Here is a 22,909-nt window from a genome sequence, read left to right on the forward strand (position 1 = left end):
TGATAGAATTATTTATGCAAGTAGCGGTAGGTTTCCTTTAGTTGACGCTTCACTTATTTTAAAGGTGTCTACTCAGATTAAGAGAAGCTCTTAATCTCATAAAGATTACACATTTTTACGTGTTTCTACCTGTTCAAGATCTACTAGCCTCCCAGATACAACATTAGAAGACACTCATTTGGAGAGTGTTTTGATAATAATTCAACCATTGATGTCTATACTAAAAACTTTAGACCAAATATGGGTTCTGATTTTAATTCAAAAGTCTACTTTCCCTTCTTCCTCTGGAACGATTAGCCAGGAACATATTCTTATTATTTTTAGGTTATCCTTATATCAGTTACATGAAGCACAGACAGTTAAAGAAACTGTACATGGTCCACTGTGTTGCTCTGCACCTTGTTATGAGCATAAAAACTATTATTCACCCTTGCAAACTTTATGAGGGGCTCAAACATTTTTCCAGTGTAAATGACATCCAGTCTTTGGGAAAGGCTCCCAAGTAGGCTAAGGAATTAAACAAAACTGCTCTATAAACACATACATTCTCCTTTGAACTTAGACTTATTTACTTTACTTAGAATATAATTACTTTTTGTGTAAATTGAATGAAAGTTTAAATTAATTTCTCTATTTCATTGCTGGAACAGTGATAATCTTCCTTTGGTTTCTCCCTCATAGCTGTCCCTGCAGGGTGGCCCTGATGGCAGCGCAGACAGCCCAGGTTCCTATTCCAAGTGGCCCGGCAGCCCAAACTCCCACAGCAATGATGACTACGACGCCTGGAACGGTTTCAGGCCTCGGACCAGCTCCAATGCCAGCACCGTGAGTGGGCGCCTCTCACCGTTCGTGCCTGAGGATGACCTCGGGGAATCCGACGTGCACATGGGCTACCCTGGAGCTCCAGGATCAAAGATGACAGCCACGCTGCCCAGCCTCACTGAGATGACTGGATCTCTGGGACACAGTTCTGAGAATGTCATGGAGAACCTCCTGGACAACCTGAACTTGCTGTCGCCCAACAACTCACAGGTCGGAGGTGGGGCGACGACCCCCGGCTCCTCCCAGTCCTCCCCCTCACCGATGATGCAGCCGAGCCCCGGTTACCCGGCCTACAGCTCCCCGAGCATGGGCTCGCAGTCGCAGCAGGAGTTCCACAAGTGCGTCTACGGCCAAGCTGGGATGAACACCTTGCCATCCATGCCTCTGCAGACTCTGTCAGAAAACAAGCCCAGCTTCGTGCCCGGCATGGGGCAGTACAGCTGCCCCGCCGGGCTCCTGAAGGAACTGCTGACGTCAGACACCGACCAGCACAGCGAGATGATGCCGTCAGTGGACACAGTGGTGTCTCAGTCCAGCGGGAGCTGCATGCTGCCACCGTACAGCAGCAGCCAGCATGCAGCCAAACTCATGGCAGGAGGGAACGCTCACCCGCACGTTCTCTCTCACCCCCACAACGTGCACAGCCAAGGCCAGGCCGCGTCACCAGCTATGAATGGCCGCTTGCTCATGTCGCTGAGCTACAACGGGGGCGGCGCGCGTCTACCTGTCACCAAAAGCCCCATGCAGATGCCGTATGGCCTCCCTGGGCACCTCGGTGTGGGAGGCATGCCCGGCAGCTTCTGTCCTCTCAACACCAATGGATATGGCCGAGCGGGCATGTCCGTACCATCGCACATGGAGAAACTTCCAAGCGACCTGGACGACATGTCCATCGAGAAGTTTGAGATCGACGTGGAGAGGGTGCTCCATGAAACGCTCATGGACGGCGACTCACTGGACTTCAACTTTGAGCCAGTCGTGACCCAGCAAGGTTTCCCACATGGAGTGAAGACCACCACACACAGCTGGGTGTCCGGGTAAAAAGTGAAGGCAATCAGAGATTTACTCAACTGACACAATGCTGTTTAGGCAAAGAAAGAAAATTAAATATGAGATTAAAGTTTCGTATCCCAAAACAACAACAACAAAAAAACAAAAAAACATGCAGCAACATTTCTGCTCCAAAATTATACTTTCAGGCAACATTATTTCTGCAGACCCTTTATGGACATGTCAACTTCAGAGCCAATGAAGACAAGATCAGGATTTTCTCCAAGTGCCAAACATTTTTGCCTTAACAAGAGAGTCGAACTGAAACACAAACAGTGTCTTGAAAAGGGATAATACCTAAAATTTTTCATGTTTTATCATATTACAATCACATACTCAATTATATTTCATTGGAATTTCATGACAAAAAATCAACACAATTTAAGAGTGAATGTGACAACAAAATTATACTTGTTCAAGACGTTTCATTGCAATCACTTCTCCAGGTCCTTTATCAGTTTTTACACATTTGGAGATATGACATATTTAGAGACTGATATTTATTTGCTCATTTGTCTTTGTAAAATAGCTCAAGCCCAATAAGATTGGATGGAAATAGCAGTTTTCAGGTGCTGACACAGATTGTTAGATTTTATTGTTGAACTTTGACTGGTCCTTTCTAAAACATGAACATGCTCCATTCTGGCTTTGATAATCTGGCAGATTGAGGATTATTTTCGTGTTGCTAGGTCAACTTCTTCCCCAGACTCAAGTCTTCTGTAGACTCCAGCAGTATTGCTTCTAGTATTGCCCTCCATTTTTCAACATCCATCTCCCCAACATGGCTCAAAAAATGCATCCCAACAGCATGATGTTGACGGCATCATGGGTCAGTATGCATATATTTTCCAGAGGTGATTGGCAGTATTAGAATTCCTTCATAATTCCTGCTCTGTATGTATGTCAGAAAGTTTAAGTCTAGTTTCTGACCAGAGCGACTTCTTCGATATAATCTCTCCCTTTACTTGTGGCAAATTTTAAACATTGCATTGCTGTCTTTCAACAATGGCATTATAATTTCCATTTATCCATTAAGGCCAAATTTGATTCTCTCACCTGAACTGTGGTACCTGTAACTCTTACAGAGTTACCATGGGCTTCTTTGTATTTGCATATGATGCAAAAAATAAATATATAAATATTCCATAAGAGCTTTTGATGTTGCTTTATGGATTAATTCTGATTCCTGCTCACTGGCTTGTTGGTCATGTTGATTGTTGATTTTTATAATTCTGTAAATAAACACAGGTGGACTCTATTTAGTGATTAGGTGAAGGCATTCAATTGGACTGGATTTAATTTAGGAAGCTCAGACTAAAGGTGGTTGAATACAAAAGCACACCACACTTTTCAGCTTGTTTTGTCTAAAACAGTTTATAAACTTTGAGTTGTTTTCATTCCACTTAACATTTATGAACCTTTTGTGTTGGTCTATTGCATAGGATCCCAGTGAAAACACATTGAAGTTTGTTTTTGTAACCTGACAAAACATTTGGAAAAAAGTTATAGGGGTATGAATACCTTTGCAAGGCGCTGTATTTCCAGTTTACACGCAAAAGGTTACGGACACTGCCAAATACATCTCATCATCATCAGCACAACAATCAGAAGATGGGCACCTTCTCAAGCTGTTTGTAATGTTCCATCAGTCAAGCTTTTTGTACCAAAAAACTGATTTCAGCTTCTGACGAAGGATGAAGGTAACACGTCTTGTGTGTTTTGGGACTGAAGTTCTTAAAAATGAGAGATTTCTCAGTGGACTCAGAATGTTGTTACATAAGAACATCCTTGTTGCCTGAGTGTACATAATGTAATCGAACAGTTTGTAATATTTGTTCCTTGTTTCTTTTTTTGTCTTTTTTTTTTATTGAGTTTGTAAATACTGTTTACAGAAAGGAAATGAAAATCAAACCAGCAGAAGTGAGCTCAAAAATAAAAATGAAAACTGGATCTTTTAATTACACGTTGGGTGAACAGGTCAGTCAGGCTGATTTCTTGTACATACTTTGAAAATGTATATTAAAATGAAGCAGTACATGTTTACTAGATATAGTATATATTTGTGAGCTAAGTTATTTGAGGTTAATATAGATTTACGCTGGTGCACAAACTGCACTCGGACGTCGGAATCGTTCTGAGTTATTCGTCACTCTGAACCTTAATACCACAGGGGCCTATTTGTTGTGCCTGAAAATGTAGATTTTTGACTGCAGGCTCAGATAATATTGTAAATGTCTACGGCCCAGGAGATTCTCAAATACAGCAGTCTTGAAGAGAGAAAAAAAAATATTTCTAATCTCCGTTTGCTTTTCTGGAGCTCAAAAAAAAAAAAACTTTGTAAAATGATGTTGCTGAGGTTTACTGAACACACATTTAGTGCTGTGAATGTTACTAGTTCCAGACAGTTTGGATGAAAGAAATTTCCTAGCGCTGCTGCTGTCATTTTCACGCAAATAACCAGCCTGTGCCAGAGCTTTGTTGTGTTTTCTTTCTGGTGTCAAATGTTAGAGTTGATCCAAAGGAGCCCTCTGATGCTGTCTTTAAGAACAGCCTTACTTCTCTTAATCTGTCCTCTCCTACCTCTGCTTGTTGTTGTCTCTTTAAATATTTACATCTCTTGATGGCACCTAATTTTTGTTTATTAAAAGGTTTACTAAATTTATTGTCCCTAAAAAAATGCCACTGAGTGTTAGTCTGATCTTAAGCTTGTATATTTGCATTTTCTCGCTGATCGCTGGACTAACAGACATTTCATCTTATGTAGAGTCAAAAATGTGAATTTGTCTGAAAACTTGACTTCATCCGATGAAGCCGGCTCATTTCATGGCGAAAAGGCAAAGAGGATCGGGAATAAGAAGGAATTTAATAAACTAAGTTTGACAGTAACTTTAGTAGTGGGATTTACAGTGCAACACCTGGTAAAGCCTTGTGTAACAATTCCTTTTTGCAGACTATATTTTGTTTAAATCCAACCTTTAATTTAATTGCATTTATTTAGTAGAGCAAGCTTCCCATATTAAAAAAAAAATTTGTTTTACTGTTAAACTTAGAAACAGCCTTTACTTATTTAATTTAATTTAATTGTGAAGGCAAATGTATAGTGATCATCACACATCAGGACGTTACCACAGAAGAATGTTAAGAAATAAACTTTTTGTTAATCAACATAGTTTATTTTTACAGTTCCAACCTGTTTAACAGTTGCAACAGATTCACTTAAATCTAAATTTACTTTACTCGTCTTAAATGAAGTTTGTTATACATAGAAGGGTTAAAATGTATATTTAATGGTAATATAATGAAAAGTAGGTTTTACACTAAATCCACTTTCAGGTACTGCTTTAAATGGCACTCATATGAAGATGGTTATGTTTTTCAAATATCTTAGCAACGTAACCTTTGATCCCCATAAGTTCATATGACTTTCTTATCGTTTTTAGATTACTTTCATATCATTTTAAGGTGTTTTTTTTGTTGCACATGTTTACCAGGGTTGCAAAATTGTGGAGAGTGCTGTATCTGGAGCATGACAAGAGTTAATCTCGTTTTGTTGAGGACTCTGCGTTTGCTGGTTTTTATACAAGTTCTTTTGACATGACTTCAGCTTTAGAAACACAGATAAATGTTCTGTGAAAACTTCAGTTTGAGCATATAAACGTAGTAACATTTCAGTACAGCCAGAATAGTCAAATCTTAGAAGACTAAAGCTAAATTCTTAACCCTTTACAAAAAGCAGAGAAGCCCTCAAAGAAGCTGCTGCTTGGCCTGCATGCCAGGCATTGCCTTTGCTTAACCCCAAACATGCCATTATATGTACTATAGCCAAATTTGCCTTTGAAGTCAAAGCGATATATTCAACGTCTCCATCATGTGATGTGTTCAGAACCATATATATAATTTTTATGTGAAAATGTATAAATATATTTGTGCCGGTCACTCAAGTCAGGATTAATTGTATTAAATCTATGTAGATTTACTCTAAAAGCTAAAGAGCTGTACTAAGTAAATTATATCTCTACATTTTCAGATGATTGAATCTATGCATTGTATTCCTTAATTCTATGTTGCTGTTATATTTTCTTCTTTTTTTTTCCCCCCTTGAACTTTTAACAAAAAATATTTTATTGTAACATAACCCTGTGATGTTATGGTGTTGTTCTTGTCAAATCTTTATGTTCCTGATAGTTATATGGGGGCAGGGGGGGGGATGAAGTTTATTTAGAAAATAGATGATGCAGTGATCGATATGCTAAGCTTTTAACTATACTGTTTTTACTGAAATTATCAAAGGTTTTTAGAAAAATAGCAACAAAAAGCAAATTACTTTAAAAAAAATTGTGAAGTTATATTGCATTTTGAAAATACACAATATTTATTCATCAGAGAAGTCCTGCTCAAGAGGCATGTTTTGGACCAATTTAGATGATGCACTTTTACTTACATTTATTACAAAGGGCTCCTCGTAACAAGAGGAAGAGTTCCCACGTTATAGTTTAGAGTCAAAATCTGTTACATTTACTTAATTAAAAAAAAAACAACTGAAATTGTGAAGTCTGATTTGTAATGATAAGAAAATGTAATATTGTTTGATATCAATGTTTTCAGATCTAAATAAATGTACTTCTGTGTAAAAAAATGTGTTGGAATTGTCGTTCTGTGGGCACAAAAGTCATTTGAAATCTTGTTTTAGTTTGGCGCAGCCAGACTGTCGCTGTCCTTGAAGAAGAAAATGAGATGACCCGTAAAGCTCAACAAAAGTTCAATCCCTTGAACTTTTTCACATTTTGTCACATGATAACCAAACATTTCTCTCTTTTGGGGTTTTATCGGACAGAGCAACACACAGTGGTGGTGCACATAAACAACATCGTATGTACACCTCTATCACTGAATGAAAATTCCACAATTGTCACTGAAATAACGTGAAACTGACGAAAGAAATAATAAACTAAATACTAAAAAATAACTAATGAAAGTCAGACATTACTTTCGAAACGTGTTTGGACAAACGTTTTACAAACTACTGAAACAGACCTGGACAAAAATGATAGGATCTATGACTTCATATTTTGTTGCACAGGTTGTTGTTTTTTTTAAAGAAGTTGAGCAATTTATTTATCTGTCGAGTTCTGCACCTGTCCACAGGTGTTGTGGTCGACTCGTCATGGGCAAACTACTCCATTGTCTCAGATTTCAAGGGTACCTTCTCGTTTAGATCTGTTCAGTGTTTTGCTTTTAGCTATTCTTGGGAGTTTTTAGTTATGTTTTGGGTCATTATTCTGTGGGAACAGATGATCTGTGACTGAAACCAAACTTTCTGACACGAGGCAGACGCTCTGCCTTTATGTTCATAAGATTTCATCGTACCCTGCACAGATTCAAGACGCCCTATGCCAGATGTAGCAAAGCAGCCGCAGATCACAACCAAGCTTTCCGCCTTTATCAACTTCCAAGAAGTACACTTCAGCACAAACGGCGACAGATTGACACCATCTCTATGGAGGTGACAGCACCATGCTGAGGGGAAGCTTTTTTCAGGAGACAGGTAAGCAGGCTAGACTTAATGGAAAGAAGGCTGGAGTTAAATACAAAACAATCCTGGATGAAAACCTGTTATAGTCTGTAAATTGCTTGAGACTAAGGAGACAACATCATGCAGCTGCAGCAAACAATTTCACAGGTGTCACACTCTGGTCCTTTAGGGCCTTAATTCTGAAACTTCTTGATGTTTCCTTGTTTCAACACACCTGATCAAGCTAGTAAAGAACAATGAACAAATAATAAAAAAAATCAGTCTTCAGAAAAGCAAAAGTAGTTCTGCAAAGTATTGGCTTAATCAGCTCCATAGAGTATAGGAAACTAGAAAGAAGTTAATGTCACACAGGCATACAAGATCTCACCACAAAAATGGAAGATTTAAACCACATGCAGAGACTTCTTTTTTCCCCCAAAACAGAAAAATCAGTAATCATGCTTTGCTCCCATTTCTGGCGTCTCATTGCTTCCCTATAATGATTCCTCCTGGCTTTTTCTTACAGCCACATTCCTCACCATGCACCCCCTACCCATGAACTCATTCACCCCAGACAGCAAACTGCACAGCCTCTGTGGCCCCGTTGCCTTTGACTTGAGTAATAGATAACCCAAAACTATAAGTCACTGGGGACTAGACATCTGAAAATCCCTAGCTTATAAAAAGACTTAGTCCCATTCCTGCATTTTATGTTTAACAAAAACATTTAAATATGGGGCCCTGCTAAATCCCTGTGGCGTGATACAGAAGCTTGAAAAACCTTTGGAACCAACCTGTCTGAGTCAGCCTAGGTAGTGACTTTCAGAGAGGTGGCAAAATGCATACTTCACCCCCCATTTGTCCAGGAAATAACATAGTGTTTGTGTTTCTTTATAGTGCAAAGAAATGTGAGCCAAGTTTTGGTGTCAGAGCAAAGTGGGAGGGAAGGCTGAAGCAAAGAAAATGCGTGTGAGCACATAGCTGAGGAATGTAGGCGTGAACTCCTGCCAAAGGCATATGTGATCCCTATATACCCCTGGGTGCCAGGAGACAAAATGCGGTTAGATGACTGGGGCCATGTCAGGACACAGACGTAGTGTGAGGACGTATGATGACACAGACCTCAAACTCTCTCTGCTCCGGGTGGACTGGCCCATTTGGTTCCAACTAGTGTTTCCTTCAGCTCCTGCTTTGAATTGAAAGAAAATAAATAGAGTGTTGTCACTATTTTGTAACGCAGTAAATTATGGCCATTAGGAGATCCCCAGTAAATAAATCTTACATCTTCAAGTGCTGATGCCGTGACCATCTGTTCAATTTAGTTTCCACACTGTCGGTTGGGAATGTTGTAGGAACACATTTATGGCTGATTAAAATGCCAGCTTTTAACTGGACAGATATGAATTTGCTGTTAAATTTTTTCATTACACTGAGAACCAAATTGGAAAATCTGTCAAAATGTTTGAAGTTATTCAAAGTTAGTGGCGTTTTCTTTTGGAATCGTACCCCGGCATGATGGATGGATTTTATCCATTTGTTGACAATCTTCAATTGTCTTTTATTTGTATGAAGGCTGTTACAAGTATTTTTTATAGCCTTCTCCTGACTGATCCCTTTGTATATTGAGATCACTTTGATCCTTTGTGACATCTCTGCAAATTATGGGTGCAAATGTAAATGAGCATTAAAATGAGACAAATCTTAAAAAGTCAAAGGAAGTTTATATCAGCTTAACCAGATAAGAAAAACAATGTGTCTTATAAGCTTGAATGGGAGAACATGTTTTTGTTTTAGTTTTGAATACTAACGGATTTGCTTGTTATTTGCCTGATTTATTCACAATGTATCTTATTAAAGGTGAAAAACATTTTAAAAGGATTTGAAATGGACAAATACTTTTTGTCCATTTTTATGAGAAAAAAAACCCAAACCCTGCAGAAAAAGTTAAAATTCTGTATTATCCCACGTTATCTGTTTGCTGCATCCGGTCTTAACAGGTTAAAATATGAAAACACAAAGCATTCTTTCGCAACTTACTTCTTCTTTTCTGTGCTATGTCAAACATATCTTTCCCGGGTCTCGTACAAGCCTGAACGTGCATAAGACAGTGTGTGCTCAGGGAGATCCGTTGGGAACGACACAAATAAGTCTCACAGAGACGTCAGGCCCAAAAGACATGGATCAAATGGGGACATGTTACCAGCGAAGTGCCAGTGTGGAACACAGAAATCACCACCTTTAAAAGACCCATGCTTCATTTATGAAAAAAATAACTGAGAAGAATTGGGTTTTTTTCCCCATTTATCTTAACAAAAATATTTGGATTTAAAAGTTTTTTTTTTGCAATTTCTCTATTTCCCCCCCCTGACACCATACTCTGTTTTGGAGCAGGCGACACAAAAAGGTGAAGCAATAGGACTGACATTCCTTTTTAAATCATGTGATATGTTGTAACGTCACATGAAGCAGAGAAGGCAAGTGAAAGATTTTTATTTTTAGGAAGAAAAATTCCAGTGGCTTATGTCTCAAAAACTCTCAGATCACTCTTTCTATAATATTCAGCAATCAATGGTAAAGTTTTCTGCTGGCTGCATTTTTAACAGACTGGACAGTCAAACTAGATCAAATTATGTAAAGATATTGAAGAGCTTTTCATTTCTTCAATACCTCGCTAAAGTATGAAGAGTAAAAAATACACATGCAGACTAATTTGACAGTTTTTTTTGGGGGGGGGGCACATGTGCATCTTTTGTTTGGCACATCTCTTTCTGCATAAATCTGCATAAAGTCTATCACTTCAGAGTATCTTATTGAGATCAGATTGGATGAAGAGCATCTGAGAGCAATTTACAAGTCTTTCCCTACATTCTCCATCAGATTTATGTCTTTATTTTGATTGTGCTATGCTAACACATGAGCACGCACTGATTAAAACCATTTCATTGTTCCTCTCGCTGTATGCTTAAAATTCCAGGATTACCCTACATTTTACTCTATCCATATTCCCTTCAACTTTAATCACGTCTCTGTCCCTTCTGCAGAAAATAACAGCATGATTTCTCCACCACTGGTCTGCATCAGGAAGCGACGTAGTGTTAGTTTTATGCCACACATAATCTTCTGTGTGATGGCTGAAGAGTTTCATTTTGCTTTCATAAATCCAGAGACCCTTTTACCAACAAAAGAAAATTTGTTATGCTTCCTACAGGGTATCCACTGGATTTTATCAGACTAAATGGGGGAACGAATGCAAAAGTACTTAACATTTTTTAGCTTTTTGTTTACAAGAACCATTTAAAACCATGTATCCTGTCCCTTTTAGTTTAAAATGATAGAGTAATTGAGGTTGCTCTGTCAAATAAAATCTGAGTAAAATATGTAGACGTTTGTGGTCATAGCGCGACAACGCCTGAAAATGATTAATGAGTAGGAATGCTTTTGTAAAGCACGGTTTTAAAGTTTTCACTGCCTAAATGTATGAAGCCCTGTAGAAGACTAATGCTGCATTACAAGACATCAGTCGGTCCAACAGCGACTGCACTGGAGCCAGCAAACGGTATAAAAAGACAGAAACACACAGAACTGGGAAAAGAAAAGGAGAAACAGATGTAGTTCCGCTGTTTAAAGTTAAAAGGAGACAGCCCAACATGGTGGTGTGATTTGTGTCCCAACTTGACCTTTCCTGCAGCACAGATAAGACGCCTAACAGGCATGACATACGCATACTGATCTGATTCTGTCTTCATCTCCCTCACTTTTTTTTTTTTTTTTATCTTTACAGTTTGTGACCGCGGTGCCCACCATTGCCGTTCTCCCCTTTGTAATTTATGCTTCGCTAGAACTGATTAGCCCCATATGAGTCAGGCTTCCAGGTTGGTTACATTCCACATCAGTCTTAGCTCCTTGCTGCCTTTGTACTGTGCCACACTCCTCCTCAAAGAGCCCCTGTTAAATACCTCCGGCATTATTTCAGTATCTATCATCAAGGCAGAAGATATACATCCCAGAGAGCTTTGTTTATGACGTGTGATGCACGCAGTGCCGGGTAGTGGTGCCAGACAGAGCAGAGTCTGTGCGTGTCTCACTGAGGACCAAAATATGTCAAAGCCAGCCCACACTGACATCTCAAGAGAGGGTTCATTAAGGGAGTTTCTGTCTTACTCGCAAACCCGGAGGTGCTGAGAAGAAAATGGACAGATGTGAATTTAAACTGTTCATATCTGATGGATTAAATTTGACCGTCTGAGAATATCTTATGACTAAGTCAGCATCGCACAGAGACAATGGGAGCCCTTTTTCTCCAGCTATACCACAGGCGATGGTTGCTAAAGTCAGTCTTTGTGTTGCTAAAAGCTGTTACTACATGTAATGGGTGTCTATTTGCGGCTGTTCGCTCTGCCTGCCAATGGATCGCCCACAGGCATATTCCATGATTTATAAGAAAAATGCCCCTCTCCACCCAAGCCTGGGTTTGAGGTTAGCTGTGACTGGCACGCGACTCATGGCATTTCCTCTAGAGTGATAGTAGGAAAGTCAAGAGAGTCACACACTGGCAGTGTCAAGAATAAACAAGATCTTGAAAAGAGAGCAGGATGTAAACAGTGAAAGCTGTGTGGCATAGCTGCAAAAAAACTACAAGGAGGGAAAGAAGGGGGGAAATCTGGTTTGTTGACAATACCTCGCTTAAGTATTCGTACTTTTTAAGCTTTCTGTGTTTTATTGGCTAGACCAAAATGAAGTCTTAGGTATTTGGAAAAAGGGAGGAAAGTAATAGTTTTCACATGTGTGAACAGATAAAAAGTGCTATACATTTGTAATCAGGTTCACAAGTCAACACTGCGAACCACATTTTGCAGCAGCTTTATCTGCAAATCTTTTGGGGGGTTTTTCTATCAGAGATGAGCTTTCTGCTCATTGTTTTGCAGAAAAGCTCAAGCTCAGTCAAACTGGATGAATTTTTCAATTTTTTTGACTGATTCAGAACTGAATTTAGGTCTGGACTTTGATTGGGCGATTCAACATGTGAATATGCTTTGATCTAAACCATCCTATTTTAGCTTCTTCTTTATGTCTTCTCTAAGCTCACAATGTTCTCTTCCTCACAGCTATTATTTGTTCAGATTATTTTTACACCATACATGGGGTTGCTCATTAAGGCCAAACAGTTCTCCGTTGGTCTTGTCCAACCAGAGCAGCTTTTTCAGCATGATGTCCTGTGGAAAAATCTTTCTTGTGGTTTTTTTTTCTTAGCAATGACTTTCTTCTTGCCATTCTTCTGAAAGAAGCGAGATTTGTGGAGACAACAACAAATACTCTCTCTCAACTTTATTTTCCTATTTGTAGTTTGCAGTTGTTCAAAACAGAAGACTGAATGAGTGTTCCATGAGACAACTGTCTGGGATATTGGTTTATAATCCAATCCTGTTTTAAAATTTCCATTGCTTCAACCCTAAACAATTTGCTGTGTTTCTCAGTCTGAATGATTTAGTTTGTTCACTAAAGTCCTCCTATAAACTTCTGATGCTTTCACAGAACAGCTACCTTCACTGAGAATAAATTGGGCCCCATGTTTAATAATTCTGTAGGATTTAGAGACACTTTGTTATACTGAACTTAATTTAGAGGTATCAGATATTGGGGGTAATAATTGGGTTACATAAAGAATGATGTCTAAAGGAAAAAAGTTGAAAGGAAAATAAGGCTAAAGGGCATATAAATACCAAAAAATAATGTATTTTTTCTTCCATGTCATGTAGTACGCTACATGACATGTAGCGTACTATTCTAGTTTCCTTGTAGGTCTAATCCATATAATTCCAGTGATACGTTGGTTGTAAAGTGACATATTGTAAAGTAAAAAAAATCATCTGAATGCTGTTGTAAAACCTCTTTAAATAATACAGATGCTCATCTTTTGAAACATAAAAAACATCATATGCGTAAGAGTATATTATAAAATGGAATAATAGAAACAAAATACAGTTGAAAGAAGGGTTAAATATTGGCTGAAAATATTCAGGGGGAAAAGTAAAAGATCACAACGCACTTTTTTAATGTGTTTTCCGAGTTTTAAATAGATCACATATTTTCCTACTTGAAATTTAGAGTACTGCTCTGACTGAGTGAACGTGTATATTTTTAACTGCAAACAGCAGTATCCACTCACATTGTGTGGTCCGTCTCATAAAATAAACGTAAAGAGTAAACATTGGCTCCACGTTTTTGTCAGTCAGGGAAGAAAAACAAATTCACAACTTTTCGACACAGACTGCATCTTCACACTTAAACAAAAAGTAAAAACCACAAGGTCTCAAGATTGCAGTGTGTGATAATGACTCGGGGTTTTAGTGCATGAAATTTGAAGGAAAGCGGCTCAATTAGCATTTTGAGTCGCAACCTAATTCCCATACACTAACAGAGTGGTGCTAGTCTTTTTTTTGCCTGTCTTGAGATGTTTAGACTGACAACCATCAGCTGTGGTTCTTCGGTTTCCACTGAAAGATGTCCGTTCTCACTAAAAGGAACACCCTTTTTAGCATGTTTTTCCCATATTTGTTCTATTTTGCTGTTTGTCTCTGTGTACTGCTGTGGGAAAATACATCACTACTATAAAAACAAGTCTTCTGAGACATGCACATGGCAGGTTATGCACGCATTAGTTGTTGTGCAGAAGAAGCCAGCAAACCTCAACAAAAGCCACCAAAAATGGAGAGTGTAATGCAATGTGGTAAGATATCAGTGAACAGAAGATTTAAAATAAATGTACTGTTTTTACACAATACAATGTGTTTGAAATGATTAGGGATCCTTTGCAGTACTTCTTGAAAGCTTGATGACCCTTGTGCATCACTGAGCCCTGTGCAATGACCCCACGGGTCACACAGGACACTGTGAATCATAAAGTTGCAGGTTCTTTGCCAATTCTGAGTTTAGAATCCAACATGGCTTGAACACGTAACATAGCAAAAATTGCAAGAATAAACTGTTTATTTCCATTTTAGATTTTTATTTTTTTTTACCACATCAAAGCAACAGCAAACATGTAAATGTTGGTTTATCAAGATAAAGAATGGGGAAAATATTTTCATATTGGCCTGTTTACAACTAGAACCACTACAACAATGAAAAAAATTGTACTAGAATGGGTGCAACTTGGACTTGACTTTATCTAAGCATCTAAGTCCCAAAATATGACCCCAATATTCTTAATAAATCACCAAAAATGTAACTGAAATAGCTTCCCTCTAATGTCTGCCATGTGTCACCAAGAAAGTGGGATGATGCAAAAATACCTCTGCCAACTTTTTCACGTTTTTACCTGGTCTAACCTCAAATGTTAATGTATTTTAATGATATTTAATTTGGCCAGAACACCTTATTAAGCTCAGGTAAATGGTTGCTCTTTAGAGTTTATTCAGAGGAATCAGAGCAATCTGGATGAAAATGTGAACCAAGCCTTTCGGGTTTGCATTTGAAAACGAGAAAAAAGAAAGAAAAAGCACTGAAATTTGTGATTGTAAAATGACAAAATGAAAAGGCGCTCAATGGATGGATATGAATACATTGTCAAGGCCGTGTATTAAAAAAGTTCAGATGTGTTTTTAAAAAAAAATTTTTTTTATCAAGATTGGATTTGTCAGCCTACATAGGAGTTGAAAGTTTAAACATGAATTAATCTAACTGAGAAAATTCCTTAGGTGTAATCAGTGGCGCAAAAAGTGGGTATGCAGGGTATGCAACGCATAGGGGCGCAGCACCAGAGGGGGCGCCAAAACCCCGTCTGGAGGGGGCGGCACGCCGATGTTCTCCCATACATTTCAGCGCGCCTTACCTCGCGCACATAACGAGGTAAATGTAGCGAGTTTTACCTTTCACGTATCGTCGCCCCGGGGGGGGGGGTTGAGTGAGCGTCGCTCCTTCACCCTGACGTTCCTTCCCTCGGGGGGAAGGGGGGCGCCGATCTATGTTTTCGCATCCACCTGAATAATGTGTAGTTGCGCCACTGGGTGTAATTTAAGTTTACCATATTTCATGTGTTTCAGTCGCCAGAGACAGGATATAGACAGTTCCCTGCTGCTCCAGAGGCTCATTCACCCACTGATGAAATTATTCATGAGAGCATTTAATTCTGTGTCCCTTCTACTCATGTGTGTCATGAGGTGTTTCGGGCTTGTTTACGTTTTATCTAGGAACATATCGCTTACCTGAGCACCGACCTAATAATATGCATTCAGGGTACGTGTGGGCGAGTATCAGCAGGACATTTGAAAACAACACCATCAACAGCGCTGAGAGCGGCCGACAAACACTGACCGCTGATCCTGACAAAGCGGCGTTCTCGTGTAGAAAGCCTGGCACTGAGCTGTGAGTCTGCGCGGTCGATCGGGTTTCAACCACAGAATTTATCTCGTTGCTGTTGTGGATAATGATTCTGACAAGACAGAGCGACATCGTTCATTATAGAGTGCAAGCTCCTTCTAAAGACGGCCCTTTCACTTTGTATGCCCTCCTGTTTACATGTGTTTATCATGAATATGTTGTAAGATTACGGGCTTGTGCAACAGAAGTTTCTTGAGCTAACAAACAAAGATGGTTCATCATCATAGTTTTTTTTTTTCTTTTACGTTTTCAATTTATTCCACTACTTACAAGAAACTTGAGATAAAAGGTAATTAACTTTAAAATGTTTTTCCTCCACATACAAATAAATGGTGCCATATTGTTTTATGGTATACAGTCTCCAACTGCAAAATGCTAACCTTGTGTCTGTCAGAACTCCTAAAGAAAGTACTTATCCTGTAAAATGCAAAAAGAAATCTAAAATCATTTCCTTTTTCCTTCACTTGACTAATTTGGCTCTTTGCCCACAGAGTCGTGCTGCTGGCTTAAGCACCTTTACGTTGTTGAAATAAGGCAAAGCCTTCCATAAGGAATACTTTTTGTACTTCTGAAAACTCAGGAACACAGTTCTAGTTTTTCTTGCGTTTAGCCATATTTATTATGGGAGGAGCCATAAAGTCTCCAAGGTTCTTGCATTTCAGTGTATCGCAAGCTTTCTAACCCTGTCAAAATCATTCATACAGGCTCCTTTTTCTCTAAGCTGGCGGTTTTCCTGACATATGTCTGGACTCTAGCTTTAGTTCACAAAATTTCCATACATTTAGGTATGGGTTATTCCATAAGCTTAATATCAGTCTGCTTTACCAATTCCAAACCAGTTTGAGTTGAGTTTTGAGTTCTGGACAAGGTTGCATTCTTGGAACACCCAGCCCTCTGGGCCAATTGTGCTTATCCTTAGATGAAAGAAAATTGGTTAGGATGGTCAAGAACAACCGAAGAACCATTAAAGTTCAAGCCCAACATGAAGTGGAACATCAGGACACTCAGAATTATGCCAGAACGTCTCATAATGAGTGTCTAAAACTGTCTAAAGGACATTCAACCTATGCATATTTTTGAGTGTGTAATTTCATCCTCGTGTGGTATGACACTGGAACACCATTACTTAATAGCTCTACTTTGTCAACAAAAATCTTGCTTAATCTTAGAAACAGTGATTCTAATAAAAAAATGTTGTCGTATCTCGTACATATTTATAAAAACATCCTTCCGAAAGATGTTCCCAAATTTTAAAGTTGGTCTTTCTTGGGTAAGAAGATGACTGAAAATGGCCTCTGATGCGTTTATGAATATAAAGAACAGCACAGTCTGAATGGGATTTTGTGGCTACTCTCCACTGGTTCTCTGCAACTATTCGGTTATGTGTTTGTTGTACAATTCCACTGTTTACCTTAGGAATAAGACTTTGAATTTTCATTAAACAAATAAGAATTAAGCTTAAGATGCTGATCAGATCAAAAACCTAAACTTTCTGATTTATTTATGGGTATATCTTAAGGTAGGATTCGAGCTCAAGAATTATCTAGAGATTCTCATTCAAGAAATGCGCGGCGCTTGCTAAGGAAGATTAAACATCAACAAAAGCTTGAACTTTAAATTCTCTTTCTGTGTGGTAACTAGTGGACACAAAAAAATCCCTCCTGCAGATCCAAGCTCTTAACTACTGCCTTTGACAATGAGGTTAACCCTCATGTGGCTGGCCGAATGCATGTGCTCTGAGATACTCAGTTATTGACTCGGAGAGTTCAGGGAGGGGCTCCATGTCAATAAGCTGGCCTGCCCCATGCTGGCTACGCTACACGGAGGCCTGGTTGTAATTCGAGGGACAGGCCAGGGCATAGTGCCAGGGAATTAGAGAGGCGGGTGGCAGGAGACATTTTAATTTGTGCTGCCATGTGCAAAGGCATGCACCTCTAGCCTGGGTCGGTTCCTGTGATTAGGCCGGCCAGCGTATTCCAGGAAGAGGAGGAGGCTGGAGGGGGTGGGTAGCAAAACAAGGGGAAATGAAACAAGACCCAGGAAATGCTATTGACAGCTCGTCATGACGTGTCTTACTTAATATGATGACGTGAAGTGGTGTTTGAGCAACGTCTCACCTCCTTCAAAACAAAGATTTTCATAGGGAAAATCAACATCCCATAAACAGTTTGTTTATTTTAACAAGAACCACGAATGTGGGCATTAATCTGAAAGGAAAATATGATTTATATTAGACCGTAAATCTCAAAGGTCATTTCCATCTGTTGCTCCAGACAACACATATATTACACAATGACTAGAACAAAAACTATAGTGAACATATACTGTAATCAACATAATAAATATCTGTTTATATATGAGTTGCATGCTTAAACTCTAATTTTAGTTCAGCCACAGTTTATATAAAGGTTGGTTTAAATGTAAAAGTTCATATTAGTAACAATTCCACAATTACTGTAAGTTAAATTATCTTATAAAATACTCTAAGATCTAACAGTTAAGAACATCTTAAATAAAACATGTCAAAAAGCCTCTGGACCAACTAAATGGATTCACTCAAAAAATAAACCATATTTAGATCATTGTTGATGATCTAAACTTGCCCGCATATACAGACAGGGAACGCATTTATAAACTTTAAAAAATACTAAAATTGTGACAAACTAGAAAGATTGAGAATTCAGGTTTGATTAGATTGCATCTTAAGGCCACCAAGTCTCCATAGCAACCATTAGATAATATCTACATACATTCCAACCAGTTGTTTGTTAAGCATGCCAGGAAAAAGATAATTTGAGTCCTACCAACACAAACACAAACATGTGGATTTGTAACTTGAACCATGAGGTCTAGTCAGACTAGACATTTTAGCAGCGATCAATCCAAGTGTATGTGACATGAAACAAAGGATGAATAAGTAGAAAAGCAAAAGCTCACTATTGGTGTAAAGTTGTGGGCATGCCTGTCTTCCAAAAGCTCCGGGACTCTTGTTGGAATCATGGAGTTTCTCAAAGGCGGTCCTGTCTTGCTTGGCAACCCCCCCCCCCCCCATATTTAGATCTGGGCAGTTTCCCAGGTCGCCTGCATCAGAAACCGCCTCTGCTTTGGAGGGAGCTGCCGGATCAGCACAGAAATGCTTCATTAGATATAAAATCAATCTTTTTTGATCTTCCACTGTGTACAAATATGACAAAAAGTTGAATTCATGTTGCTATCATTATGTCTCCCTCTGTAATCTGGTGTTAATAAAATAAACTGCTTAACTGAAATAGTTCAGTGCACTGAAACAAACGTATGATTCTAGTAAAATGTATCCTGTATAACATGGAACATCATTTACTTGGGATGATTTACCCTCTCACAGGTGTGAAACAGTTAAGTCCTTGTTTGATTAGCTCATCACTGGATGAGTTTGGTCCTGTGGGATGAGCTGCAGTGTCTCCTGGCTCTGACAGGGAGGAAGGACATTCACATCTCCACGGTTACAGACTCCCATGAAACATGCAGAGATAGCACTACAACATTCGCAATGTAATTTTTTTTTTTTTTTTTGCTCGTGTGCTATTAACAATATTAAGCAAACATTTTTTATATGAATAGCAGGTAGCAGACATTGGGTGTGCAATTGACACCGAACTGTGATAGATGTGAAGTAATCCTGTGTGGCAACTGAGAGCTGACAGAATTCACAGGAGGAATCTCAGGTGCAAAGCCACATAAAAATTCCTGTGTTTCCTAGACGATGGGATTATGGGATACAGACAGTGAGATGTTTCAGAAGAGCCTTGGTGTAAGAGATAACCTTATGCTCATTAGTGAGGTGAGAAGGAGGTAGCAATTACCTCTCTGAGTCCCTCAGGAAGACTGTGGCAACTCTAAAGGGCCTTGTTAGATATATGAGACATTATGTTAAGTCATACATCCTTCCAAGTAAAGTGTCTTAGAAAAGTACATGGAACCGATTACTAAATAAGGCATTAAACATGTTTTTAAAAAATATTGGTCTGATGTAATATTCTTATTTTAAATGTCATGTTTTTATTAGCTGTAAGTAAAAAAAAAATCATCATAATTAAAAGCAATAAAGGTTTACAAACATCCATCCGTCCATCAAAACCTGAGCAACCAATTGTGTTCAGACGTCCGACAGTAGCTAGAGTATGGATGTTGGAAAACAGACATTTCATACCAATGTGAATCCTTCCTTAAGCATTAATGGGACGATGGATGGAGCTAAATATTCTGGAAGAAAACATGTTAAAAGGCTGCAAAAGACTGGAGATGGGGTTGAAGGTGCACCTTCCAAAAAGTACAAGTTAACTAAACGAACAAAATTCTTTACCATGAAACATGGTAGTGGTTACATCATGTGGTTTTCAGTTGATGGAAAGATATGTGGCGCTAGTGAGACTTGAGACGGGTAAAGATTTACCCTGCAGCTGTAGACTTACCCTGAATATAATGTAACTATTTTGACCAAAGCAAATGTTATAATGACCTAGTCCAAGATCAGAGCTCAATACAACTGAGAAGCTATAGCATAATCTGCCGGATGCTCTGAAATCAATCTGACAATGTTTAGCTGTCACATAGAAAGAGTGGACAAATATTCAGTTTATGGATGTACAAACCTTGAGACTTAGATCTTAACTAATGCGGCGCCATCATCAGAAACCAAAATTGTCATTTTTATGTACCTGCTTGAAAAGTTAGCAAAGAATGAAAAGTTTAAATATTTTTTGCAATGTTTTCTGCACTTTGTTTATGGATTGTAGGGAAGTTGTAAGAACTGAAGTTTCATCAAAAAGGTTCTAGATTCCAAACCAATATTGTGAAAATGTTTCAATGTGTGTGTGTGTGTTTTTATCATTATTTTATTTTCTGAAGTACTGCTTCTTGGGAAAATCCAAAAAAGTGCATGTTATATTAAAAATTAAAAACAGAAAGCCTCTGTTTTCAGCTTATTGCTTTTTTTGTTGTTGTTGTTTTATGTTTGAGTTTGTTGCTGTTAGAAATCAAAAGAATAAGACCGACATCAAGACTGCATCAGTTCAGTGCTTCCTAGTCATAAATTAATACTAGAGCTGAGATAAGAAATGTGTGTCTGTGTTTGTGTGCCTTGAGACAACCTGAAGCTGAAGCCTGTGTGTGTGAGAGCCAATCCAGACTCGCTAATGACTGCCTTCCACCGCGCTTAATCAAAGATTTGTACATTTAATTGCTGTCAAGTCAGCGCTCACCACCTGCCACTGCTTGCCACACGTGTTCACCCCTCTCTGGGAGCCTTTCCAGCTCCATCTATCATCCCTGGCTGAAGGCTGAGACAACACAGCCTGCTGGGCAACCTGTACTCAGCCGTCCAGCAGGGCCCAGCCAGGCCTGCGCAGCATGGACCCGCAGAGCCTTGCTCAGCTCGGAGGGAGGTCTGTCAGCACCTGGGCTTTACAGTTCCAAACCATTCCTCACATTATTGGAAACAGACTCGCCTAAAACCGACTCTGAATGAAGTCAGTGAGACGTATGTTTTTGTTTTCAGCCCTCGCGAAGGCATTCACACGGCCGCATGCAACCTGGTCGCAACATGAGATGTGTATCAAAGCGGAGGAGTTGTGTGAGACGCCGCCAACCCTCTGCCTCTGCAGGCCTCACACTTGCAGCGAAGCTTTGCGGCTCTCGGTGCATGAGAAAAGCGGCGGTCTGCTTTGCCCCTCAGCACGGCTCTGGAGGGAATGTGGGTCTGATCTGTTATCAGTCTCTGGTTGTTTTCCCAGCTGATACCCACAGGGCTGCCTGTAATGCAGCCATGCTACAGCGATCTCTGCGAGGATTTGTCAGGAATGTTCACTAATGCCTCTCACTGTCGGATTTAGGAGACGCTTACAATATGTATGACACATATTCGTAGTCCCCAAAGGATTGTGCATGTCTTCTCGGTAGATGTAGTGCAACACAATAAACTGGATCACAGGGATTTTGAAATCTTAGGCAGGACAAGTCTATTATTTCGAGGAAGCTCTCTTGTTTTTTTTTATTGTGATTTAATTGAGATTTACACCCACTTGATTCAAAAGCCTCCAACTAATGATACTCCACTTTAGGGATTATCAGCAATCACAAGGTCCAATGCATTAGACTGCAAGGAATCCCAAGTTTATTTTACGTTGATTAATGTTAATTACTTAGGATAAACAAACCAAATAACGAAAAAGGAATTTTGGAGGCGTTCAGAAATGAACTACTTATAAAGGTAAATAGTTTTGCAGATTTTTCAGTGGAACATAACAGCAAATAATTTATGGAACGTAGGTGTATTTGCAGATTTTTGTTGTACAGAATATCTAAACTGTTTGAAATAATTTTTTTACAAATCAACTTGCATTCTGTGCTCGTTAATCAGAAGACATTAAATACACGCTGTTGTTCCACTGTTGATGAGCGACTGATTAAACTCCATTTGTTCAATAAAATATGAACATATTTTGCGATTTAAGCTTGCCGCTGTGAAACAGAATGAAAAAGACCAATTATTTGTGTAATTAAATAAATCACTCGTAAAAAAAGAAGGAAAAATACAATTGTTTTGCGATTAATAGCTATTTGTAATTCATTGGTTGGAATTGATCAACTTTTTATGTGTTTTAGTTGTTGAACTTAGACCACTTCAACAACAGCTAGAAATATGACACTACTAAAAACAACTATGAATAAAATATGGATAATAAAAATATCTATAATGTCTTCAAAAAGAAAACATGGGCCAATTGTTTAATTTGACTTGGTTCGAAGAGTTGTTTCTCCCCCCATTAACATAATCAATCTGTTTATAATAAGTTGAGAAACAGCAAAAAGAAACCCTGAAGCGGTTTCACACAGACGTTAAACTGGTTTTTCATACTGCCACAAGGACACCTTTTACTGCAGAGGCTCAGGTGTTACACTTAATCCAATGGTTCACCCATCCTTGAGAGTTGGCTAATTATCCCACATAAAGCTGCAGGCTAGACATAAGAAAACAGGCCTGACTTGTAGGGTGGGATTCAAATCCTACTGTACACTGGCAAGTCTGGACAAGGCTTCTGTGGCCTGATGTCTCATGGGGTTGGAGCGCTTAAGGCAAGTTGTAATCCAAACCTGCTCCCTGCGGTG

At 39.0% G+C, this 22,909-nt stretch overlaps 1 protein-coding gene across 1 annotated transcript in view; it reads left to right on the forward strand.

The window, feature by feature from the left end:
- Positions 1-6,508, forward strand: part of foxo1a (forkhead box O1 a) — a 36,170-nt gene extending 29,662 nt beyond the window's left edge. The window contains exon 3 of the mRNA XM_008426362.2: positions 682-6,508. Coding sequence (XP_008424584.1) covers positions 682-1,863 — 1,182 coding nt within the window. The 3' untranslated portion in view covers positions 1,864-6,508. The remainder of the gene's footprint in view (positions 1-681) is intronic.
- The last annotated feature ends 16,401 nt before the right edge of the window (positions 6,509-22,909 follow it).

The sequence above is a fragment of the Poecilia reticulata genome, linkage group LG13 (genome assembly GCF_000633615.1).
Source record: "Poecilia reticulata strain Guanapo linkage group LG13, Guppy_female_1.0+MT, whole genome shotgun sequence".
NCBI classification, from domain to species: domain Eukaryota; kingdom Metazoa; phylum Chordata; class Actinopteri; order Cyprinodontiformes; family Poeciliidae; genus Poecilia; species Poecilia reticulata.